This window comes from Polypterus senegalus, chromosome 6 (genome assembly GCF_016835505.1).
Source record: "Polypterus senegalus isolate Bchr_013 chromosome 6, ASM1683550v1, whole genome shotgun sequence".
Taxonomy (NCBI): Eukaryota; Metazoa; Chordata; class Cladistia; order Polypteriformes; family Polypteridae; genus Polypterus; species Polypterus senegalus.
Window position 1 is genome coordinate 9,202,866 of NC_053159.1, and position 23,422 is coordinate 9,226,287.

At 43.2% G+C, this 23,422-nt stretch overlaps 1 protein-coding gene across 4 annotated transcripts in view; it reads right to left on the reverse strand.

Moving 5' to 3' along the window:
• The window catches only part of cps1 (carbamoyl-phosphate synthase 1, mitochondrial), a 269,036-nt gene that overhangs the window by 215,867 nt on the left and 29,747 nt on the right, over positions 1–23,422 (reverse strand). For all 4 annotated transcript variants that reach the window (XM_039755356.1, XM_039755359.1, XM_039755355.1 and 1 more), the window contains exons 4-13: positions 19,820–19,909; positions 16,288–16,344; positions 15,708–15,800; positions 12,994–13,083; positions 10,302–10,430; positions 10,063–10,169; positions 6,872–7,013; positions 6,659–6,736; positions 4,333–4,431; positions 3,840–3,935 (exon numbers count right to left, since the gene is read on the reverse strand). In XM_039755356.1, the coding sequence (XP_039611290.1) occupies positions 3,840–3,935; positions 4,333–4,431; positions 6,659–6,736; positions 6,872–7,013; positions 10,063–10,169; positions 10,302–10,430; positions 12,994–13,083; positions 15,708–15,800; positions 16,288–16,344; positions 19,820–19,909 (981 nt within the window). The remainder of the gene's footprint in view (positions 1–3,839; positions 3,936–4,332; positions 4,432–6,658; positions 6,737–6,871; positions 7,014–10,062; positions 10,170–10,301; positions 10,431–12,993; positions 13,084–15,707; positions 15,801–16,287; positions 16,345–19,819; positions 19,910–23,422) is intronic.

Genomic DNA, 23,422 nt, shown 5'->3' on the forward strand with positions numbered 1-23,422 from the left:
AGAAGAACAAAGAAAAAAGTATGGCCATAATCAACACAAGCCCAATGAAAATCCTGCATGAATTAAAGGCACAATGTGCTCGGTCTGATTCATTCATTAGCCAGAGGTGTTTGTTCCCTTTTTAAACTCCCCAAGGCGCAGGTTAGAATTAAGATTGCACTCATCCCGGAGAAAAGAAAGAAAGAAAGAAGAGTTGCGACAATGACTCTAATCAAGCCTTAATCCGTAAGTGCTGCTTTCTGCTCCATCAAAGGACCGCTGCACTGGCTCAGCTGATTAGCCCTGCGTATGGAAGCTTTACAATTGTCCGCCGCACGGAAAGGAGATGTTAGTCACTTTATTTTTCTCCCTCTTTGTTTATTATATGTTTTAACTGCATCTCTTTTTTATTTTGCTCCAAGTTTTGAAGTTACAATGATAAGGTGGTAGCACCACCCTGGGGTCATGGAAATGAAAGAAACTGAATGCAACAATAGACAGATAGACGGACATAAATGACACTACACAGATAGACTGAAAGGCAAATAAAACTGAAATGCACTAAGGAATAAAATACATATATAATATACTATATAATGGAGACGATTTCTTTCAATATGAAAGACACTATATAAGATAGATCAGCTGATAAATAGCAATTGAAAGGCGCCATATACTGTAAGAGGCAGCTCAGATACGCCTGTATAGCACCTCATGGGACTCGGACTGCCAAGTCAGAAGTTTTCTTTTCTTTCTTTTTAAAATTTTCTTGCCTTTTTAGTCATTCTGGAGTGTGTTCGGACCGTAGTTGTGTGTGTGTGTGTGTCTATATTTCTATCTATTATATAATAAAATCCTGGGATGAGACGAGACTTTTTAGCCTTGGATGAGACGTGACTTTTTCAGAGAGATAATTTCAAGTCCCGCAAGATGAGACATTGTGCCAAGAGATTTAACCACGGAAATAAAAGACAAAGAGTAGATGACAAAGTAGAACGTCGTAAAGAATTCAAAAACGTCGGCACGATACACAGGTGGAGCAGGTTAGAGATAATGGAAGTATGAAAATTCGAATTTGAATCTTCCATCCATCCATCCATCCTCTTCCACTTATCTGAGATCGGGGTGCGGGGGCAGCAGCTTGAGTAGAGATACCCAGACGTCCATCTCCCTGGCCACTTCTTCTAGCTCTTCCTGGGGAATCCCGAGGCAGTCCCAGGCCAGCCGGGAGACATAGTCCCTCCAGCGTGTCCTGGGTCTTCCCCAGGGCCTCCTCCCGGTTAGACGTGCCATGAACACCTCACCAGGGAGGCGTCCAGGAGGCATCCTGATCAGATGCCCGAGCCACCTCATCGGACTCCTCTCGATGCGGAGGAGCAGCGGCTCTACTCTGAGCTCCTCCCGGATGACTGAGCTTCTCACTCCATCTTTAAGGGAAAGCCCAGACACCCTGCGGAGGAAACTCACTTCAGCCGCTTGTATTCGCAATCTCGTTCTTTCGCTCACTACCCACAGCTCATGACCATAGGTGAGGGTAGGACCATAGATTGATCGAATCTTGACATATAAATATCATTCCATCCCAGCTCATTGCTAAACTCATGGATCTGGGGGTTAGCTCTTCACTGTGCAACTGGGTACTGGACTTCATCACCGGCAGACCTCAGCAAGTGCGTATTGGTGTAAAAACCTCCTCCATCATCACCATCAACACTGGCACCCCGCAGGGCAGCATGCTGAGCCCCCTTCTTTACTCTCTCTACACCCATGACTGTGTAGCTAAGCACAGCTCTAACACCATCCTCACGTTTGCTGACGATACCACTAGAATAGATCTGATCAGCGAGGACGATGAGACGGCATACAGGGAGGAGGTCAGACTTTTGGCAGAATGGTGTCAGGACAACAACCTCACCCTCAACGTTAGCAAAACTAAGGAGATGATTGTGGATTTCCTCAAACAGGCAACAGAGCACAGCCCCATCTACATCGGATTTGAGGCTGGGGAGCAGGTCAGCAGCTTTAAGTTCCTCGGAGTCACCCTCACTGATGACCTTAAATGGTCAAGTCACACTGCGGCAGTAGTCAAGAAAGCCCAAAAACTCCTCTACTTCCTCAGGAGACTGAGTAAGGCCCTTATGTCCCCCACAACCCTGTGCAGATTCTACAGGTGTACTGTGGAATCCATCCTGACAGGATGCATCACGTTCTGGTACAGCAACTGCTCAGTTCAGGACTGGGTGGTGAATACAGCACAGCAGATCACGGGCACACAGCTCCATGCGATTCATGACATCCACACTACACGCTGTCTCAGGAAAGTGAACCGTATCAGGCAGGACCCCAGCCACCCTGCACTGTCACTTTTCACCCTCCTCCCATCGGGGAAGCGACTAAAGTCCATTCAACAACAACAACAACAACATTTATTTATATAGCACATTTTCATACAAACAGTAGCTCAAAGTGCTTTACATATTAAAGAATAGAAAAATGAAAGACATAATTATAAAAAATAAATCAACATTAACATCGAATAAGAGTAAGGTTCAATGGCCAGGGGGGACAGAAAAACAAAAAAACTCCAGACGGCTGGAGAAAAAATAAAATCTGTAGGATCTGTAGGACACACACCTCCAGGTTCAGGAACAGTTTCTACCCAACTGCAATCAGACTTATGAACAATCGGTAACCTTGTGTCACCTAGCAGGCCCAGGACCCTCATGGACCCCGTGATCATCAGAGGTGACTGTGCAGAGGGTACAGACCTATAAATATCTGAGAATGCAGCTGGATGATAAATTGGACTGGACTGCCAATACTGATGCTCTGTGCAAGAGAGGATAGAGCCGAATATACTTCCTTAGAAGGCTGGCGTCCTTCAATATCTGCAATAAGATGCTGCAGATGTTCTATCAGACGGTTGTGGCAAGCGCCTTCTTCTACGTGGTGATGTGTGGGTGAGGCAGTATAAAGAAGAAGGACGCTTTACGCCTGGACAAACTGGTGAGGAAGGCAGGCTCTATTGTAGGCACGGTGCTGGACAGTTTGACATCCGTGGCAGAGCGACGGGCACTGAGCAGACTCCTGTCAATCATGGAGAATCCACTGAACAGGATCATCTCCAGATAGAGGAGCAGCTTCAGCGACATACTGCTGTCACCATCCTGCTCCAGTGACAGACTGAGGAGACCCCACACTATGCGACTCTTCAGTTCCATCCGGGGGGGTAAACATTAACATTATACAAAGTTATTGTCTCTTTTACCTGTATTGTTATCACTCTTTAACTTAATATTGTTCTTTATCAGTATGCTGCTGCTGGAGTATGGGAATTTCCCCTTGGGATTAATAAAGTATCTATCTATCGATCTACAGTATCTATCTGCCTCCACTGCTACCTGCACATGCACTTCTGCCACTGTCTCTATTTATTCCTAGGATTCTGATTTGGTTTATTTACTTATTTATATTCATTTATCTGCGGTGGGCTGGCGCCCTGCCCAGGGTTTGTTTCCTGCCTTGCGCCATGTTTTGGCTGGGATTGGTTCCAGCAGACCCCCGTGACCCTGTAGTTAGGATATAGCGGGTTGGATAATGGATGGATATTTATGTATTGTGTGTGTTTTTTTGTCTATGTTCACTGTCTGCGGGGGCACATGCAAGCAAGCGTTTCATTGTACATGGTATTTGTACTTGTACACATGACAATAAAGAATTGAAATGTCCACATACCGTATGTTAAAACAGTAAAAACATTTCATGCCGTGTACTTATTTTTTCACTTGACCGTACATCCCTTTCTGTCTCCACACGTTTACATCCAAATTACAACAGCAGTAAAAGGAAGCGTCTCCTACCTTCATGGCCTTTACAGCCTGAGATCCGGAGTAATCAAACTCACCGGCCTGACCGATAGACAGCCCTCCTGAGCCAAGGACCAGGACCTTGGACACCTTTGTAAAAGACAAGAGCACGTATTACAGAAAAGGCGCTTGATGGGCACACATCCACAGTAGGATGATTTTGTATGGTATCACATTTGGGGTTGAATCTCTTCCTACAGCCCATTACTGCGGTAATACTCTCTGGCTTCCATGATTCAGAGCTGACCAAAAGGGGTAATGGATGGACAATCTTACATCACTATGTAGTGAATAATAAGTGGCTAATAGAAACATTTATGGGGCAGCATATGTTCAGCTTACCTGGGGTCTATAGAAAACTACTCAACAAACCAACTTGTTAGGGCAGCACGGTGGCACAGTGCTTGTCCCAGGATACGCAATTTTTTAATTTTTTTTTTTTGTTGGTCACCTCACGTGGTAGCATTCCATTCTGGTGTTGGCTTACCTTGACTTGCTGTGGCATGCTGCATTTTTTGGGCATCACATGGGCAATGCTGGTTCTTTTACCTTGCTTTATAAGGGAAATGAACACATCGAATAGGAACTAAATGGGGAAAAAAAGACAACCAAATAAATAAATGAAAAGCTCCCAAAATTCACTCATTTATTTCTGCAGCACATTTTCATATGAGGAACGTTCAAAAAGTTTCCGCGCTTTTACATTTTCTTTGCAAACAATGAAGGCAGGAGGAGTAGTAATTGGGCATTAAAAAGTTGGAATGATGGTAGGAAAATTGCATCGCAAATGAAGGTGACTAATTAGAAAAGTGACGTGATTTGTTTTTGAAATTCCTAATAAACAGAGTTAAAAACAAAGTTTGGAAACTTTTTGAACTTCCCTCATACTAAGAAAGTGGCTCAAAGTGCTGAACAAGAGAAACAAGAAAACAAATACAATTACTTAAGAATAATAATGAATAAGTAATACATAAATAAAAATAAATCCATATGATCTTACAAAACATAGGTAATTAGTAGAAGAATACTGTATCCATCCATCCAGTATCTAACCCGCTATATCCTAACTGCAGGGTCATGGGGGTCTGCTGGAGCCAATCCCAGCCAACACAGGGCGCAAGGCAGGAAGCAAACCCTGGGCAGGGCGCCAGCCCACTGCCGTAGTAGAAGAATAGCATCATTATAAACTCACTGGCCAATTTATTAGGTACACATTGCTAGTAGCAGGTTGAACCCCACTTTGCCTTCAGAATTGTCCTAAATCTTCATGGCGTTGATTCAAACAAGGTGCTGGAAACATCCCTCAGGGATTTTGGCCCATATTGACATGACAGCATCACACAGTTGCTACAGATTTATCAGCTGCATATCCACAATGCGAATCTCCCACTCTGCCACATCCCAAAGGTGCTCTAATGGACTGAGAGCTGCTGAGTGTGGAGGCCATTTGAGTCCAGTGAACTCCTTGTCATGTTCAAGAAACCACTTTGAGATGATTTGAGCTTTGTGACATGGCGCGTTATCCTGCTGGAAGGAGCCATCAAAAGATGGTGGTCATAAAGGGATGGACATGGTCAGCGACAATACTCGGGTAGGAGGCTGTGGCATTTAAATGATGCTCAGTAGGTACTAAGGGGCCCAAAGTGTGTCAAGAAAATATCCCTCACCCCATTACACCACCAGCACCAGCCTGAACTGTTGATACAAGGCAGGATGGATCAATGCTTTCATGTTGCTGATGCCAAACTCTGAGCCTACAATCTGAATGTCACAGCAGAATTTGGGACTCAACAGAACAGGCCACGTTTTTTCTAATCTTCTATTGTCTAATTTTGGTGAGCCCGTGTGAATTGTAGTCTCAGTTGCTTGTTCTTAGCTGACAGGAGTGAGCACACAGTGTGATCTCCTGCTGCTGTAGCCCACCAGCTTCAATGTTCAGCATGTTGTGCATTCAGAGTTACTCTTCTGCACACCTTACTTGTAACAAGTGCTTATTTGAGTTCCTGTCGCCTTTCTATCACCTCAGACCAGTCTGGCCATTCTCCTCCGACCTCTGGCATCAACAGAGCATTTTCACCCAGAGAACTTCCACCCACTTGATATTTTCCCTTTTTTCAGACCATGCTCTGTAAACCCAAGAGATGGCTGTGTGTGAAAATCCCAGCAGATCAGCAGTTTGTGAATTACTCAGAGCAATCCATCTGGCACCAACAACCATGCCACCATGTTCAGTCCCCTTTCTTCTTCATTCTGATGCTCAGTTTGAACTTCAGCAGGTCATCTTGACAAGGCCTACAGAGTGGCTGCCATGTGATTGGCTGATTAGATATTTGCATTAACAAGCAGTTGAGCAGGTGGACCTAATAAAGTGGCCGGTGACAATATATAATATCTTATTGTAAGTCTGATGATAAGGTCAGATAGCCAGGAGGACAGAAACAAAAACTAACAAAAAAAGTTAAGTGTGGAGTTTTCACGTCTCCCAGAAGCCTGGCTGAGTTTTCCCACCAGCCTCTCAGTCCTCCACTCCCACATCCCAAAGGTGTGTGAATGACATTCATTGAGGACTCTGTGAGCGAGTGTAGGTGTGTACCTGATGGACTGAATTTCCAGAGATGGTTCCTGTTTTATGATTGGGCTACCAGAATGTGACTCCCAGTGACTCTAACATTAGATTAAGTGGGATTGATGAATGGATGTATAAGGTAGAGTCTATAATCTTCACTCATCAAAGAGAAAATCTGTAGCAACAAGAGATGAGGACGTAGTCCTTGTAGAAAAACAGAGCCACCTCCAACTTGCACAGATCTTACCTCCGTATCTGTCGGGCCTCCCTTTGCTTCAGGATGAAACTGTGCCGTGAATATCGGCTTATCGTTGTGCATTATACCCTGGCGGAGAAAATGGCAGAAGAGTGGTCAGTCAACACCTGAACAGGCGCTGCTCCCAATGGCTGAAGACCAAGCAGACTTATGAGTGCAGGTTTGGATGCTTGGGGCGTTCAAAATAGCTGCTTTCATCAGTACCTCATTGGTGCCATCATTTGCGTTGCGGAAGAGTGGGCTCCACCCCGGTGGGAGGGACTGGTTGTCAATGCCATAGCCGTGGTTCTGGGCAGTGATGAAGGCCTGACCATTCAGTAGGTTCAGCACTGGCTGGTTCTGACCCCTGAGCAAGAAAAAGAAATGTCAAATGACATGAAGGCTGTGAGGATTTGAAGAAGATATATGGGAAAGGTGCTATACAATTAAAATATATCACTATTATTATAGAGTTCTGTACGTAATATGAAGTCCTGATGAAGAGATCAATTGATTCTCATTTGAATGCACCTTATCTGGAGGGTCCAACTTCTCTTACTTTAATATGAGTTCATCACACACACAGGGAGCACAGAGTGAATTTCGCACAAATGTTAGGACGTTTTTCTTCACACAGACAACCACAGACACGTGGAATAAACAACCAAGTAACGTGCTGGACAGTAGGACTTTAGGGGTCTTCAAAACTCAACTTGATGATCATTACTTTAGAAGAATTCAGTGGATAGGACGGCCAAGCTTTGTTGGGCTCAATAGCCTGTTTGCGTCCAGATTGTTCTAGAAAAAACATACTTGTGGTGAGTCAGTATGGTGGCCTAACCTACACCATGAAGATAAAAGAACACTCAAAGCAAATCCATAAAAAGCACATGTTAGGGGAATGGAGACAGGAAAATATCCAAGTCACTGGTGGCGCAGTGTTGGCACTACTGCCTCGTGGTAAGGAGACCAGGGTTCATGTCCCAGGTCCTCCCTGCGTGGAGTTTTGCATGCCTGTTTGGGTTTCCTCCAGATGCTCCAGTTTATGACATGCAAGCTACGTGAATTGGCGACACTAAAATTTGCTGTGGTGTGGGTGTTTGATTCAGGAAGGAAAAGACTGGAAAGGCAGCATTAACTTTTGTACAACTGAAGAACACCTGGAACTCCACAGAACTAGCAGCAGAAATCAAGAACAGGGTGTTCAATACCAACATCACGTCATCAGTATTACTATGGCAAGTTCTTAGTTACGGACTAATGGAAGGTAAACTTGGAAGACGATCGGGCGTCAGCATTAGTGGCACAGTCTCAAGGTTTTTGTAGCAGATGCTGACAGCGTGTTCGCATGCCAACCCCCCTGCCTGTGCTACACGCCAGCCTCATCACATCTCTGCAGCTCGTGCATATGGATTTCACTTTCACCAATCAAAAAAACTTTTAATTCTCGCAGATACGCCTCTTCATTGGGAAGAAACACAACTTTTCCCTGACAACAACACGAATTAGACAATCTACAAGTCTCCGACTTAAAGTTTAAAGCCAAACGATATCTACATATCACCCATGTCCATATATTTGATCTCTTTTCGCTTATATCTTTTCGTCAATATCGCACTAAATTTTGATTCCGTGTTTGGAATGACATCGTGACAACACAACGTACAACTGGCCGTGAGTGAATATCATTTCTTTCTCTCTACACCAACAGTGTCTGACAATAGCATTCACACAAATTAGAAATGACTGAACCGTGTGCGTGGCTGATAATGTTTTAGATGTGGGTGGGACTTTTCCAAATCTCTTTGCATAAAGTCTTCTCTCGCGGGATTTCACTTTCACTAAACAACCTTTCTTTTAATTCTCGCGGATACGCCTCTTCATTGGGAAGAAACACAACTTTCCCCTGATGGCAACACGAATTATATGATCTACAAGTCTCTGACTTAAAGTTTAAAGCCAAACAATATTGCATATCACCCATGTCCATATATTCGATCTCTTTTCGCTTATATCTTTTCGTCAATATCGCACTAAATTTTGATTCCGTGTTTGGAATTACATCGTGACAACACAACGTACAACTGGCCGTGAGTGAATATCATTTCTTTCTCTCTACACCAACAGTGTCTGACAATAGCATTCACACAAATGAGAAATGATTGAACCGTGTGCGTGGTTGATAATGTTTTAGATGTGGGTGGTACTTTTCCAAATCTCTTTGCATAAAGTCTTCTCTCGTGGGTCTTGAAATTTTCTCTCGCGGGATTTCACTTTCACTACACAACCTTTCTTTTAATTCTCGCGGATACGCCTCTTCATTGGGAAGAAACACAACTTTCCCCTGATGGCAACACGAATTATATGATCTACAAGTCTCTGACTTAAAGTTTAAAAGCCAAACAATATCTCCATACTTCTGTCATATCACCCATGTCCATATATTTGATCTCTTTTCGCTTATATCTTTTCGTCAATATCGCATCGAATTTCGATTCCGTGTTTGGAATGACATCGTGACAACGCAACGTATAACTGCCCGTGAGTGAATATCGTTTCTTTCTCTCTACAAGAACTGTGTCTGACAATAGCATTCACACAAATTAGAAATGACTGAACCGTGTGCGTGGTTGTCAGTGTTTTAGATGTGGGTGGGACTTTTCCAAATCTCTTTGCATAAAGTCTTGTCTCACAAGGCTTGAAATTTTCTCTCACGGGATTTCACTTTCACAAAACAGCAAATCTTTTCATTCTCAAGGATATGCCTCTTCATTGGGAAGAAACACAACTTTTCCCTGTTGGCAACACAAATTAGACGATCTACAAGTCTCCAAATTAAAGTTTAAATCCGAACAATATATTCGATCTCTTTTCGCTGTTCCGTTATTTCACTGAGTAATAATTTCCGTTTGTTAGTGCTAATGCGATCTTTACTATCATTTTTCGAGACTTTCGAATTTTTGTACTTCCATTATCTCTAAACTGCTCTGCATGTGTACCGCACCAATGTTTTTGAATTCTTTACGATGTTCTACTCTACTCTTTGTCTTTTATTTCTGGCCCCGGGCCTGGTTAAATCTCTTGGCACAAAGTCTTGTCTCGCGGGACATGAAAGTGTTTCTCTGAGAAAGTCACGTCTCATCTCTCTTCCCAAGATTTTTTTATTATAATAGAGAGATGATAATAATACATTTTATTTATATAGAGCCTTTCCCTTTTCATTATATCTTCAAACTTCAACACTGGAGCAAAGGTGCTTTAGCAAGAGAACTTAAACTGCGTTTTATTGATTTTCCACCCACTATTTTTCTTTCTCACCCCTATCACTTAAGCTGCTCCGTAGTAAAGCCCGAACCCACAATATGTGATATTTAATCTAAAATAAGAACCACATAAGAATCCAATTGTCCTTTTACCGGTTTCCCATTGGCAGTTTGTAAGATTTTGCTCCTGCGGCCAGCGCTGTTATTTGATTCCCCATGCAAATCCCAAATATGGGTTCTTGACGGTCACTCTCCAGTACCTGCAAAAGAACACAAAGACATTAGAACTTGAGAATGTTATCCATCCTATAATACATTTTTTAAATACTACTTTCTAAAGATTAATAAGCACCCGTTTTCAATCATCTTGAGAGCAGATGTACCTTCCGTACCTTACGGAGGTTTTGGATGAGTGGACTCGCCATTGCTGGGTCTCCTGGGCCATTGGAGATGAACAGACCATCGTATTCCAGCTGCAGAAGATTGTGGTCCCATGGAACTAAATGGACTTCGGCTCCCCTCTGGTCAAATAAGGAGGCATTATGTGACGGAAGGAGGAAGAAAAGAACAAAGCAAAGTTAAAAAACTGAAAGGGAAGCACCACTTAAGTGGAATTATACTGCCGTGATCTGCTATCGGACTGGCATTCTGTCTGGGGTGCGTTACTGCCTTGCGCTGTGTGCTAACTGGGTGCTCCAGCCCCCATCTTGACCCCCCTTCAACCCAGTCTGGATTAAGTGGGTCAGAAAGTGACATGACATGAGTAATAAATACAAGTTTCCGGGTCGGACGTCCCACAGGAACGCAATACAAACTCTGAGCTACAAGTCGGATAATTCATACAAAACTAAACTACGTGAATTCTCTGAGTTGTGACGTAACGCTGACTTTCGACTTTAGTCAATATATCATATAACCTGATCAGCCAGAAATGTCACTTATTGGTCCAATTGCAGTTTTAGCAAATTGATACGCAATAATTACATTCATTTTTTCTTTATTTCCATGAAAAATGATCTTAATTGCTTTTTTCGATTTTTACAGAGGAAGTAACACATTAAAAACTGAACGCACTGAAGTGGGAAGGTGAAACGTCGCAACTGGAAGCTGTGAGTGGCACGTGAACACAGCATTGGTCCATGTCACTCAGGGTCTCAGATTCTGTGCCAATTTCACCCAAATAATGAAGTCTGCTGGTATTAACAGGCTGCCCGTCCAGGGTTCGTGTTAGTCTGATCCTGATGCTGCCGACTTTGAAAGGGGCAAATGACATCTTTACCCATAACTGGGGCTCCTGAACCCGCCCCATTCATCTCATTGCCTTTATAACTGGCACCACCACCATCTTTCTGTGGTCTGTTCTTAGATTTGAATCTGGAGAGGTGTTTATTCGCTTTGTTATTCTGGTAGTCATAAGAAGAAAACTGCTGGCGCCCCAACCCTTCACAATCTCTTTTGTCTTATTAGTACACAGGCTGTTCAACATGACACAAAATGGCACCCTATGGAAAGTTTCCAGGACTTTGTTGTATCCATGTCTCAAAGAATTTGGACTATTCTGCAGGAAAAAATGGATCCTGTCCGGTGATAGGTAGGGGGACTTAATAAGGTGACCTCTGTTTGCGTTATAATAATAGTGACAAAAATACATTATAGGTGTCAAAACAATTCTGCATATTAACCTCCTTAGGTCAGGTCAGATCAGGCCAGGTCGGGGAGCATCCCACTGGTATAGCACGTTGCTGCACCCACCATGTGATGAAACAGCTCAAGGTCCGAAAGACCCAGGCAGACACGCAGTCCAGTCCCACCCTCTAGAAATGACCATCTATCCTCCGCAGCTGGTATCACATGGGCATCCTCTTGGCCTGGTCCAGCCACTCGGGTCTTCAACAGTGAGTCGGATCACCTCCAGGGAATCGCACTACATGGCCGTAGTGACGTAACTGACGCTGCCTCATAGTGCAGGTCATGTGCCTCATTGAGGACTCCTTAAGCGACACAAAGTCAAACCAACGGTACCCAAGGATTCTCTGTAGAGACACAGTACTGGAGGAGTCCAGTCTTCATCTCAGGTCACTGGATAGCGTCCATGTCTCACAAACAGGAAGCACCAGGACTCTAAAACATGGACCCTTGTCCTTTTGCAGAGATATCAGGAGTGCCACACACCCTTTTCAAGCAACCTCATGAACCCCCCATGCTCTCCCAATCCATCTACTGACTTCATAAGAACAGTCACCAGAGACATGAATGTCACAGCCAAGGTAAGTAAACTGCTCAACGAGGTCGACACTCTCTTTACAGACATTTTTAATAAATCTCATCTTTCTACTGTAAAATGTGTAAAACACAAAAAGTACAAAGTCAGAAGTGTAAAAACTATAATAATAATAATAATAATAATAATAATATAAAATCTGCGGTGGGTTGGCGCCCTGCCCGAGGTTTGTTTCCTGCTTTGCGCCCTGTGTTGGCTGGTATTGACTCCAGCAGACCCCCGTGACTCTGTAGTTAGGATATAGCGGGTTGGAAATGGATGGATGGATAATATAAAATGAATAATAATAATAATTATGATGATGCTAATCTCAATATATATAAAATCCAACGCCTGTCTGTCTGTATGTCTGTCTGCTTTTCACGAGAGAACTACTTCACGGATTTAAGACACGCCTTAAGGACTCACGCTTTAACGTATACTCAGGTCTGCCACGAGATGCGTCTATACCGTTGCCCGAGTGACGCTCAGGACTAACGCTTTTAACGTTTTCACAGACGTAGTAATGCTCAGGTCTAACGCTTACACGAGATGCGTCTATACCGTTGCCCGAGTGACGCTCAGGACTCACGCTTTTAACACCATTTTCACAGACCTAGTGACGCTCAGGTCTAACACTAAGGATGTTAAATAATTTCCACCTATCTTCTATCTATTCTATTTATTTATTTTATTTATTTATTCTATCTTCCTTGGCCCAAATCTAAGTCATGTTATGTCAAGTCTTTGGATCGTCAGTTGGTTATTATAACTTTTCACCATTGACATAAATGGAACAGAAGGCCAGCCCCAGTGGACCTTACCTTAACCAGCAGCCTGATGATGTTGTGCTTCACCCCACAGTCCACAGCTACCACTTTAATCGGATTGCCTTTGCCAAACACCTTCACTTCCTGAAGAGGAAAAGATGGAGAAAACTCAAGGCATATTGTGAGACAACCAGGGGCACATATACTGCTGCAGACCACCAGGAAGGCGTACTGCTCCCCAAACCTAGTCACAGACAGGCTGACACAGCACACGTTTTATTCTTCAGCGGGGAAGCGTTTTCTGTTGCTCCCCACTTCACTTCACAGCACAGTACAGTACACAAGCACCAAACAATAAGACACACAGTCCTTTCTCTCTCTTCCTTACCTCCACTTTTTCTCGCAAGCTTTGACCTCCACCTCCCGACTCTGGCTCCTCACTGTGAGGCTGGCGAGTCCTTTTATAGCGGCCAACCCGGAAGTGTTTCTGCTCATCTGCCCACGTGGTCTGTAAGCACTTCCGGGTTAGGCGGAAACCCCATGCCATATGGCTCCTCCATTTTTACAGCACACCCTGGCAGCACCCAAGGTACCTAACAGGGCTGAGATAAAGAACTCCAAGTCCCATAGTGCCCTGTGAGAATCCGGGGCACCGCTGCAATCCAGGGGAGCTGCCATCTAGCATTATGGGGTAAGCAGTGCCCTAAAGAGCCAGCTTTCCCCCTTCCTTCCACTTCTTGGGGGTCCCGGTCGGATTGGCCAGGGCTGGTCGCTGTCACTTACACTGTCCAAATAATCAAATGACTTAAAAATAATAATAATAATAATAATTCTTTGCATTTATATAGAGCTTTTCTCACTACTCAAAGCGCTCAGCAATTGCAGGTTAAGGGCCTTGGCTCAAGGGCCCAACAGAGCAGAGACCCTTTTGGCATTTTACAGGATTCGAACCAGCAACCTTCCGATTGCCAGTGCAGAGTCCTAGCCTCAGAGCCACCACTCTGCCTTCCCAAGTGGGTGTGGTCATCCATACTTAAAAAAAATGGGTGATTTCTTCTTGTGGTGTTTACTTCCTCAACAGACTGATCCCTTGTCTTGTGTGGTCATCTAACAAATCGGCTTCTGTGATCGTCATTTTCCGGTGCTGTTCCTGCCCTGCACACATTCAAGACACTGAGCACCAATCCAAAACCTGAGTGCGGCCTTGAAGCACCTCAAGATGAAGTGAGTCCAGAGGTCTTGGCCTCTCAGAATTACTCCTAGGAATGGCGCTACAAGTCTGACTAGAATAAGACGTTGTCCTACCTCAGGGTAGGACTTGAGAGATCGGTATGAGGAGCCCTACTGCCAGTCCCAATGAGGAGCATGACGCCATGTCTGAGAATGAATGACGTCACAATTTTAGGCCACCCCTTGCCACAAATGAACACTCATTATGATATTTTGTATGTTTCTCATACTAATGGTGAGAGAGTCATAATATTAAATATTCAACATAGTAAAAGAAGAAGAAAAAGAAGGAAAACTTAATAGGAGGATGTGGCAGTAAGCATCTGTAGGGATGGAAGACCAAGACACACACACACGCACACACCCCAAATGATTTTACTTTAAGACTGATTTAACAATGAATGATCCACATCCATACTTCCAAAAGAATCACCTTCCCACTGTCATGTCCATTGGAAATGTCTCATAAAATAACAGGAATAATGAAACTAGTGGCGGCACGGTGGCAAAGTGGGTAGCGCTGCTGCCTCGCAGTTAGGAGACTGGGGTTCACTTACCGGGTCCTCCCTGCGTGGAGTTTGCGTGTCCTCCCCGTGTCTGCGTGGGTTTCCTCCCACAGTCCAAAGACATGCAGGTTAGGTGCATTGGTGATCCTAAATTGTCTCTAGTGTGTGCTTGGTGTGTGTGTGTGTGTTTGTGTGTGCCCTGTGCTGGCTGGGATTGGCTCCAGCAGACCCCTGTGGCCCTGTAGTTAGAATATAGCAGGTTGGATAATGGATAAATGGATACTGAAACTAGTCATGGTTATTCCTGCACCATTAACACTGAAGTTGTATTCACTCTTGCACTGTTCCCATTTGTCTTCTGGAGTCTCTTGACGTGACCCGCCTAGCGATCCCCCTCTTATATTTTGCAAGAGTCTGTTTATTCGATGCCCCCCTGTAGTCTCTGCCTGTCTTCTTGTAATGCCAAAGCTCCAGGGGTTTGTGGAAGGCCGAGCTCAGTATACCTGTGTGACATTTCACATATGACTACATAATTAGTTCATGTTAACATTATAGAAGTCTTCATCCATGTCCTGCGGTGGGTTGGCACCCTGCCCAGGATTGGTTTCTGCCTTGTGCCCTGTGGTGGCTGGGATTGGCTCCAGCAGACCCCCGTGACCCTGTATTCGGATTCAGTGGGTTAGGAAATGGATGGAAGTCTTCATCCATAGAGGAAATTGCTGGGATGTCCCCACAATAATTTTCATGCCCAAAAGCCACTGGTCTTGGGGTATCGTGAGGAGTGGGAGTTGATCATAATTTATTTTTTTTTACCCTTTTATATATTTTTTTTAATTGTTCTTTAATTAATTTGTTTTAATAAAGACTTGATCATTAAAAAAAAAATCGTTTTGGTGCAGCCCCTGTTTCTGCAAGGCCTGCTGCCCCCTGGTGGTACCTGCACACGCTCTCTCTCTCTCAAGACTACAGTGGACCCCATCACAGCCCAGTGCAGCACCAACTATACCACCCGGTATTAGATTTCCGACTTACCTTTGTGGAAACTTCCGGTAAAAGGTTGTTTACGTTGGGATCACAAATCTCGATTGGCTCTCCATCAAATTCAATTTTTCCCAGTACTGTTCCCTGAAAGAGAAATTAAGACAAAGTCAAAAGCCGATGTCACGGCTGCTCAACCCGGCCGGGACGCCCAAAGAGGAGAAAGATGATGGAACGCAGCTACTGAGGGACACTGCCTCCCCCAGGACGCCAGATGGAGATTTACTTGCAGCATAGTGGTACCCCAGATTCCCGCAGGGCACCATGGGATTTGGAGTTCAGCTTCACAGCCCTGCTGGGGACCATGGGTGCCACCAGAAGATGCCACAGGGAGACCCGAGAGTTTTTACTTTCCGTAAATCCCGGAAGTACTCCCAAGTCACGTGGACGGAACCATAGAAGTACTTCTGGGCTGAAGAAAAATACAATTCTCCATCTGACCCGGACAGAACTAATCAGGTCCCCTTTTTAGTGTCACATTTCACAGAACAGAGACAAGTACATCGCGTTTCCTAAAGAATCTGGGCCATATTCACCCGAGAATATAATTCAGTAGGACTATGGACATAATTACCTTATCTCTGATAATTTTAGTCAGCATCCTGGTGTCCAGTCCGTACAGTGCTGGGACCTGCGGAAAGAAGTCACACATCGACATCAATCACAATAAACAAGCAACTTCTGTTATGTATAGCACCGCTCCATAGTGACCACCATTCCAACGTGCTCCAGTGGTCTGTCACATTTTGCCACTTAAGTGACGTTTTTCAGGCTTGCACACACGGAGTCAAAGGTAAGGAGAGAACCAAAATCGGACTCCAATCAAGTTGTAGACACATCTCAAGATGAATTGTGCCCGACCACAATTAGGGGTGACACAGCAAAGGGTCTGAATACTGAAAGCAGTCATTCTTAATCTTTTTATGAGTCGCGGACCCCCTTTGAGAATCTGACGAAAGCTGTGAACTCCCTAAAACCCGAGAAATATTCACATAAACACAACTTTACATGCATTGAATATAATGTACTTTATCGACCACTATTTTTCTCGCGTTATGTTTCTCACGAGTATGTAACTCACGCATTAGTCTTAGTTGAGATAAATACTTGCGAGAAAAATAATACGTGAGAAAAATAACGGCAAGAGACGTAACGCACGAGACAAATCATGTGAGAAAGTTCACGCAAGAAAAATCAACAGTACCGGGCTGATTAGTGAATGTTCATTTTTATCTGACCTTCACAGACCCCCTGAAACCCATCCATGGAACTCCTAATATATATTAATTAAATTAAATGAATTATTAATATATTATTATATTACATATTAATTTGTTATTCTTCTGTGTTCACAAATCAGTTCCAGGGTTCTTTCTTCACTCCTTATGGTTGTGGCTGTAGCTGGACGTTCGGAGCGCTCTGCATCCATCATATCCAGTACGGCCATTTTGGGACATTTTGGTTCACTCCTAGACGACTCTATGAGAGAGAACTTTATCGCCAAACTGAGCACACATGCAGAGATGAATTTGTGCTCCCGGCACACCTTCTGCCTATAAAAAGTGAATGACAGAACGCCGTTCCACCTTTGGTGCATCTTCTAAGTTTTGCAGCCATCTTCACCACAGGGTGACAACTCTGATACTAAACTTGTCAGACAGAACCAGTCCCATGACACTCTCAGACACAACCAATTACTCCTCCCGTTGTCACCGTTTCCAACAAAAATATTAAAGTGAGGAAACGTTTTGAACGTCCCTCGTAACAAAACATTCTCAAACCCCCTTAAACCAAGTCAGGGTTAAGGCATCAGGAATCGACGATCTTCCCTGTAAAGGAACCTTCTGTGCCGGTTTAGCGCACGTAGAGTTTGGTTTTCTATCTGATTTTCTATCACCGTGTTGCCATTTTGAATTCTGGGTTCCATTGGTTAAGCAACATGACTCTGTTGCCCGTCTACAGGTCCGCACCACTTCGTGTGGACGCAGTTATTCAAAATGATTTCACAGTATGCGTGGTGTCCAGTTTCGGGATTGTACTGCCACATAATGGAGTGGTGACAGCACTGAAAACTGAGCCGGGATCAGGAAAACTAATAGGGACAAAGATAGAATTTTGCATTACAGCCAGGGTTTATTCCCTAGCTTGTGCTTATTTGCTTTTTATTCTTGTGTTTTTCACATTTTTACATAATTGAGTTGGCTTTTTATATGTATTTATTGTTTTATTCACCAGTGTAGTTCTGAACAGGGTCAAGAGGGGCTGCTGGAGCCTATCCCAGCTAGCACAGGGTGCAAGGCAGGAACAAACCCTGGATAGGGCACCAGTCCATCACAGATCAAACACCCACACACACACACACACTAGGGCCAATTTAACATCACCAATCCATCTAACCTGCACGTCTTTGGACTGTGGGAAGAAACCAGAGTAGACACGGGGCGAGGACCCAGAATGCGACTCCCAGTCTCCTTACTGCGAGGCAGCAGCACTGCCACTGAGCCACCGTGCGCACCATTTACTGTATTTCCTGCTCTTCCATTCCTTGTGTTCTGTGGGTGGAACCCCGGGAGGCGGGGCCATCCTGATGTGTCTGCTGCTGGTCCTCCCTCTGCTTTGATGCAGAGGTCAGAGCGAGGGTCCCAGCAGTGCATCATTGAGTGTTATGGGGTTTGTGGAGTAAAGATCATTTGTATGTCCATCCATCCATTATCCAACCCGCTATATCCTAACTACAGGGTCACGGGGGTCTGCCAGAGCCAATCCCAGCCAGCACAGGGTGCAAAGGCAGGAAGCAAACCCCGGGCAGGGTGCCAGCCCACTGCAGTCATTTGTATGTTCCGTATTTAATTTTGTTTTGGGAGTTATGAAGTTGTCTTTGGATTCTGAGTATTGGATCGGTTTACTTTGGACTGCCATTTTAGGCAAATCATTTGGTCTTTTTCTCTTCCAGTTTTGTTCCATTTTTGTTTAGTCTAAATAAATCTTTCCTATATAAAGATTCTTTTCTGACCTTGTCATTTATGCCAGGGGTTTTAATGTGCATCCTCTCCCTTTCGGGGCATTGTTGTATTCCTTGAAGGCCATTCACAGTGTTTTGAACTTTTAAAGCCTATTCCCATTTGGGAGCTGGCCAAAGCACTGAGATCTTTTACTGAACAATCGTTTAAACTTCCTCTTTTAAATTGTTAGGAATTTGACACTGGCCCGACACCTACTGACTGTGAGAGTATCAGTATGTTGATCGAACAGGCAGCCACGTATAAATGCGTTTTGGTTGTTGGCAGTGTTTCTTTCTTTCAGCGTTTCTCAGCCTTTAAGTATTTGTGACCTGAGTTTTCATAACAGTTTTAATTGTGGCCCCCCTAGCTTTTTTTGAAACCCCAATAAAATGTATTCCTATATTTTTTGCTACACCGCCACAACTTTTATTATACCTACTTAACTTTTATCGACATTTATCTAACTCTACTGCAGTGGGTTGGCACCCTGCTCAGGATTGGTTCCTGCCTTGTGCCCTGTGTTGGCTGGGATTGGCTCCAGTAGGCCCCGTGAGTAGGTTAGAAAATGGATGGATGGATGGATTATCTAACTCTATATTTATTTTTCTAGTATCAGAATGTAGTTTAAATTAATTTATTTTGGTTTCAACAGATGTATTTTTCATATTTTCGATTCTCGTTTTCTTTTTTTCACATCTTCGTGCCCCCCTTTTTTGTTACTTCACAGCCCCCCTAGGTTGAGAACCGCCGGTCTACATGGAATTTTTAGGTGGTAACAATAAACCGGGCTTTAGAGTAATGGCACCATGGACCTCTCTTCATCCGAGATTGCAGATTATTTTTTCTGGTCCTGAGTTCTTTTGCTGATACTTTTGGACTTTGATTTTGGTTCGCATTTTCACTTTGTCAATAATAACTAAGAGTTATTGGCTTTCGACATTTTGGTTTTTATTTTTTGGCTTCTGACTTTGCAGTTCATACTTTTCAATAACGGTCCGCTTGGAAGAAGAAGAAGAAGAACCATCAAAAGAACCTCTCACTGAAATGAACGGCATGCACGTCTGTCGGACACCACAAGACATTTCATCCTTGATAATATGGTACCTTCTCCTCCTGTAGCCATTCTGCCAAAGACTTCACAGAATTCCAGTGGCTGTATTCATGGCTGTAGTCTTGTACCAACAGGCCAGACACCTGGACACCCCCACAAAGAAAACAAAAAAGAGAGAAGAGAATACAAACATCATTTTCCATCAAAAAAGTCTGAATTAGCACCGGTCATCCCATTTTAGGGTGTTCATAAGAAACGTGATAATTTACTTTATGAGGTAGAGGTACATAATAATCAGAAAGAGTTGTGTCAGAAATGTGTGCTTCGATTTAACCGTTTAAAGTCTAAATATTTTCAATTGCATAGAGAAAAGACAAGCAAAATTTAAGATTTTTCATTTAAAGATTTACTAATGTTGTTTCTTGTCCTAGTGTGTATATAAAGATGGGGAACTCCAGTTTCTATATTAACATCTCGCCTGAAGAAGGGGCCTGTGTTGCCTCGAAAGCCTGCATATTGTAATCTATTTAGTTAGCCAATAAAAGGGGCCGTTTTACTTGGCTTTTCTCTACATTCATAATGGCTAACACGGTACAACACCCTAGTACAGTTGTGCTTGAAAGTTTATGAACCCTTTAGAATCTATACTAATAAAAGGCAAAGCCCTCACTGACTCACTGACTGACTGACTCACTCACTGACTCATCACTAATTCTCCAACTTCCCACGTAGGTAGAAGGCTCAAATTTGGCAGGCTCAATCCTTACAGCTTACTTACATAAGTTAAGCAGGTTTCATTTCGAAATTCTACACGTAATGGTCATAACTGGAAGCTATTTTTCTCCATATACTGTAATGGAGTTGAGCTGGATGGCGTGGGGGGCGGAGTTTCGGTGTGGCATCATCACGCCTCCTACGTAAGTGCGTAGAGAACAAGGAAGACCTCCAAACAGCTGAACAAAAGCGCCATTTCACTATTGAGAAGGCAGAAAAAGATTATGAAGCAAGTGATGCATACAAGCGTATTCATAAATACAAGCATATTCATAAGTACATCTACTGCGGAAACAAAGCCCGGCGTGAACCGTAAGTTTATATTAAGTTTATAGACAGGCTCCCGCTGCCGTTAGTCATGCCTACGACGAATGTGGTATTCGCGACATACAACTTTACTGAGAAGACACGAGGTATAAACGAGACTTTGGATCACTTTGTAACGGAGTTAAAATTGCTGTAGCAAGAAACTTTTAAGTGCTGGGTCTTAGCTAACATTAAATAAACACATCCTCCAAATACGAATCTGATTGAAAGAAATAATGATAATCAAATCCTTGATGACAGCAACACTCTCAAAACAATTACTGTATATTGACAATCATGTTACGTTATTTTTAAAATGTTCCCTTTTCTTTTTCATAATTTCTTTAACACACTACTTCTCTGCTGCGAATATGTATATATATATATATATATATATATATATATATATATATATATATATATATATATATAGATAGATATAGATATAGATATATAGATATATATATACACAGTGGTATGAAAAACTATTTGCCCCCTTCCTGATTTCTTATTCTTTTGCATGTTTGTCACACAAAATGTTTCTGATCATCAAACACATTTAACCATTAGTCAAATATAACACAAGTAAACACAAAATGCAGTTTTTAAATGATGGTTTTATTATTTAGGGAGAAAAAAATCCAAACCTACATGGCCCTGTGTGAAAAAGTAATTGCCCCTTGTTAAAAATCACCTAACTGTGGTGTATCACACCTGAGTTCAATTTCGTAGCCACCCCAGGCCTGATTACTGCCACACCTGTTTCAATCAAGAAATCACTTAAATAGGAGCTGCCTGACACAGAGAAGTAGACCAAAAGCACCTCAAAAGCTAGACATCATGCCAAGATCCAAAGAAATTCAGGAACAAATGAGAACAGAAGTAATTGAGATCTATCAGTCTGGTAAAGGTTATAAAGCCATTTCTAAAGCTTTGGGACTCCAGCGAACCACAGTGAGAGCCATTATCCACAAATGGCAAAAACATGGAACAGTGGTGAACCTTCCCAGGAGTGGCGGCCGACCAAAATTACCCCAAGAGCGCAGAGACGACTCATCCGAGAGGTCACAAAGACCCCAGGACAACGTCTAAAGAACTGCAGGCCTCACTTGCCTCAATTAAGGTCAGTGTTCACGACTCCACCATAAGAAAGAGACTGGGCAAAACGGCCTGCATGGCAGATTTCCAAGGCGCAAACCACTGTTAAGCAAAAAGAACATTAGGGCTCGTCTCAATTTTGCTAAGAAACATCTCAATGATTGCCAAGACTTTTGGGAAAATACCTTGTGGACTGATGAGACAAAAGTTGAACTTTTGGAAGGCAAATGTCCCGTTACATCTGGCATAAAAGGAACACAGCATTTCAAAAAAGAACATCATACCAACAGTAAAATATGGTGGTGGTAGTGTGATGGTCTGGGGTTGTTTTGCTGCTTCAGGACCTGGAAGGCTTGCTGTGATAGATGGAACCATGAATTCTACTGTCTACCAAAAAATCCTGAAGGAGAATGTCCGGCCATCTGTTCGTCAACTCAAGCTGAAGCGATCTTGGGTGCTGCAACAGGACAATGACCCAAAACACACCAGCAAATCCACCTCTGAATGGCTGAAGAAAAACAAAATGAAGACTTTGGAGTGGCCTAGTCAAAGTCCTGACCTGAATCCAATTGAGATGCTATGGCATGACCTTAAAAAGGCGGTTCATGCTAGAAAACCCTCAAATAAAGCTGAATTACAACAATTCTGCAAAGATGAGTGGGCCAAAATTCCTCCAGAGCGCTGTAAAAGACTCACTGCAAGTTATCTCAAACGCTTGATTGCAGTTATTGCTGCTAAGGGTGGCCCAACCAGTTATTAGGTTCAGGGGCAATTACTTTTTCACACAGGGCCATGTAGGTTTGGATTTTTTCTCCCTAAATAATAAAAACCATCATTTAAAAACTGCATTTTGTGTTTACTTGTGTTATATTTGACTAATGGTTAAATGTGTTTGATGATCAGAAACATTTTGTGTGACAAACATGCAAAAGAATAAGAAATCAGGAAGGGGGCACATAGTTTTTCACACCACTGTATGTGTATATATAGTATATATGTAGATATGTATATGCATATATATGTATATACTGTATATGTGTGTGTATATATATATATATACACTCACCTAAAGGATTATTAGGAACACCTGTTCAATTTCTCATGAATGCAATTATCTAATCAGCCAATCACATGGCAGTTGCTTCAATGCATTTAGGGGTGTGGTCCTGGTCAAGACAATCTCCTGAACTCCAAACTGAATGTCAGAATGGCAAAGAAAGGTGATTTAAGCAATTTGGAGCGTGGCATGGTTGTTGGTGCCAGACGGGCCGGTCTGAGTATTTCACAATCTGCTCAGTTACTGGGATTTTCACGCACAACCATTTCTAGAGTTTACAAAGAATGGTGTGAAAAGGGAAAAACATCCAGTATGCGGCAGTCCTGTGGGCGAGAATGCCTTGTTGATGCTAGAGGTCAGAGGAGAATGAATGGGCCGACTGATTCAAGCTGATAGAAGAGCAACTTTGACTGAAATAACC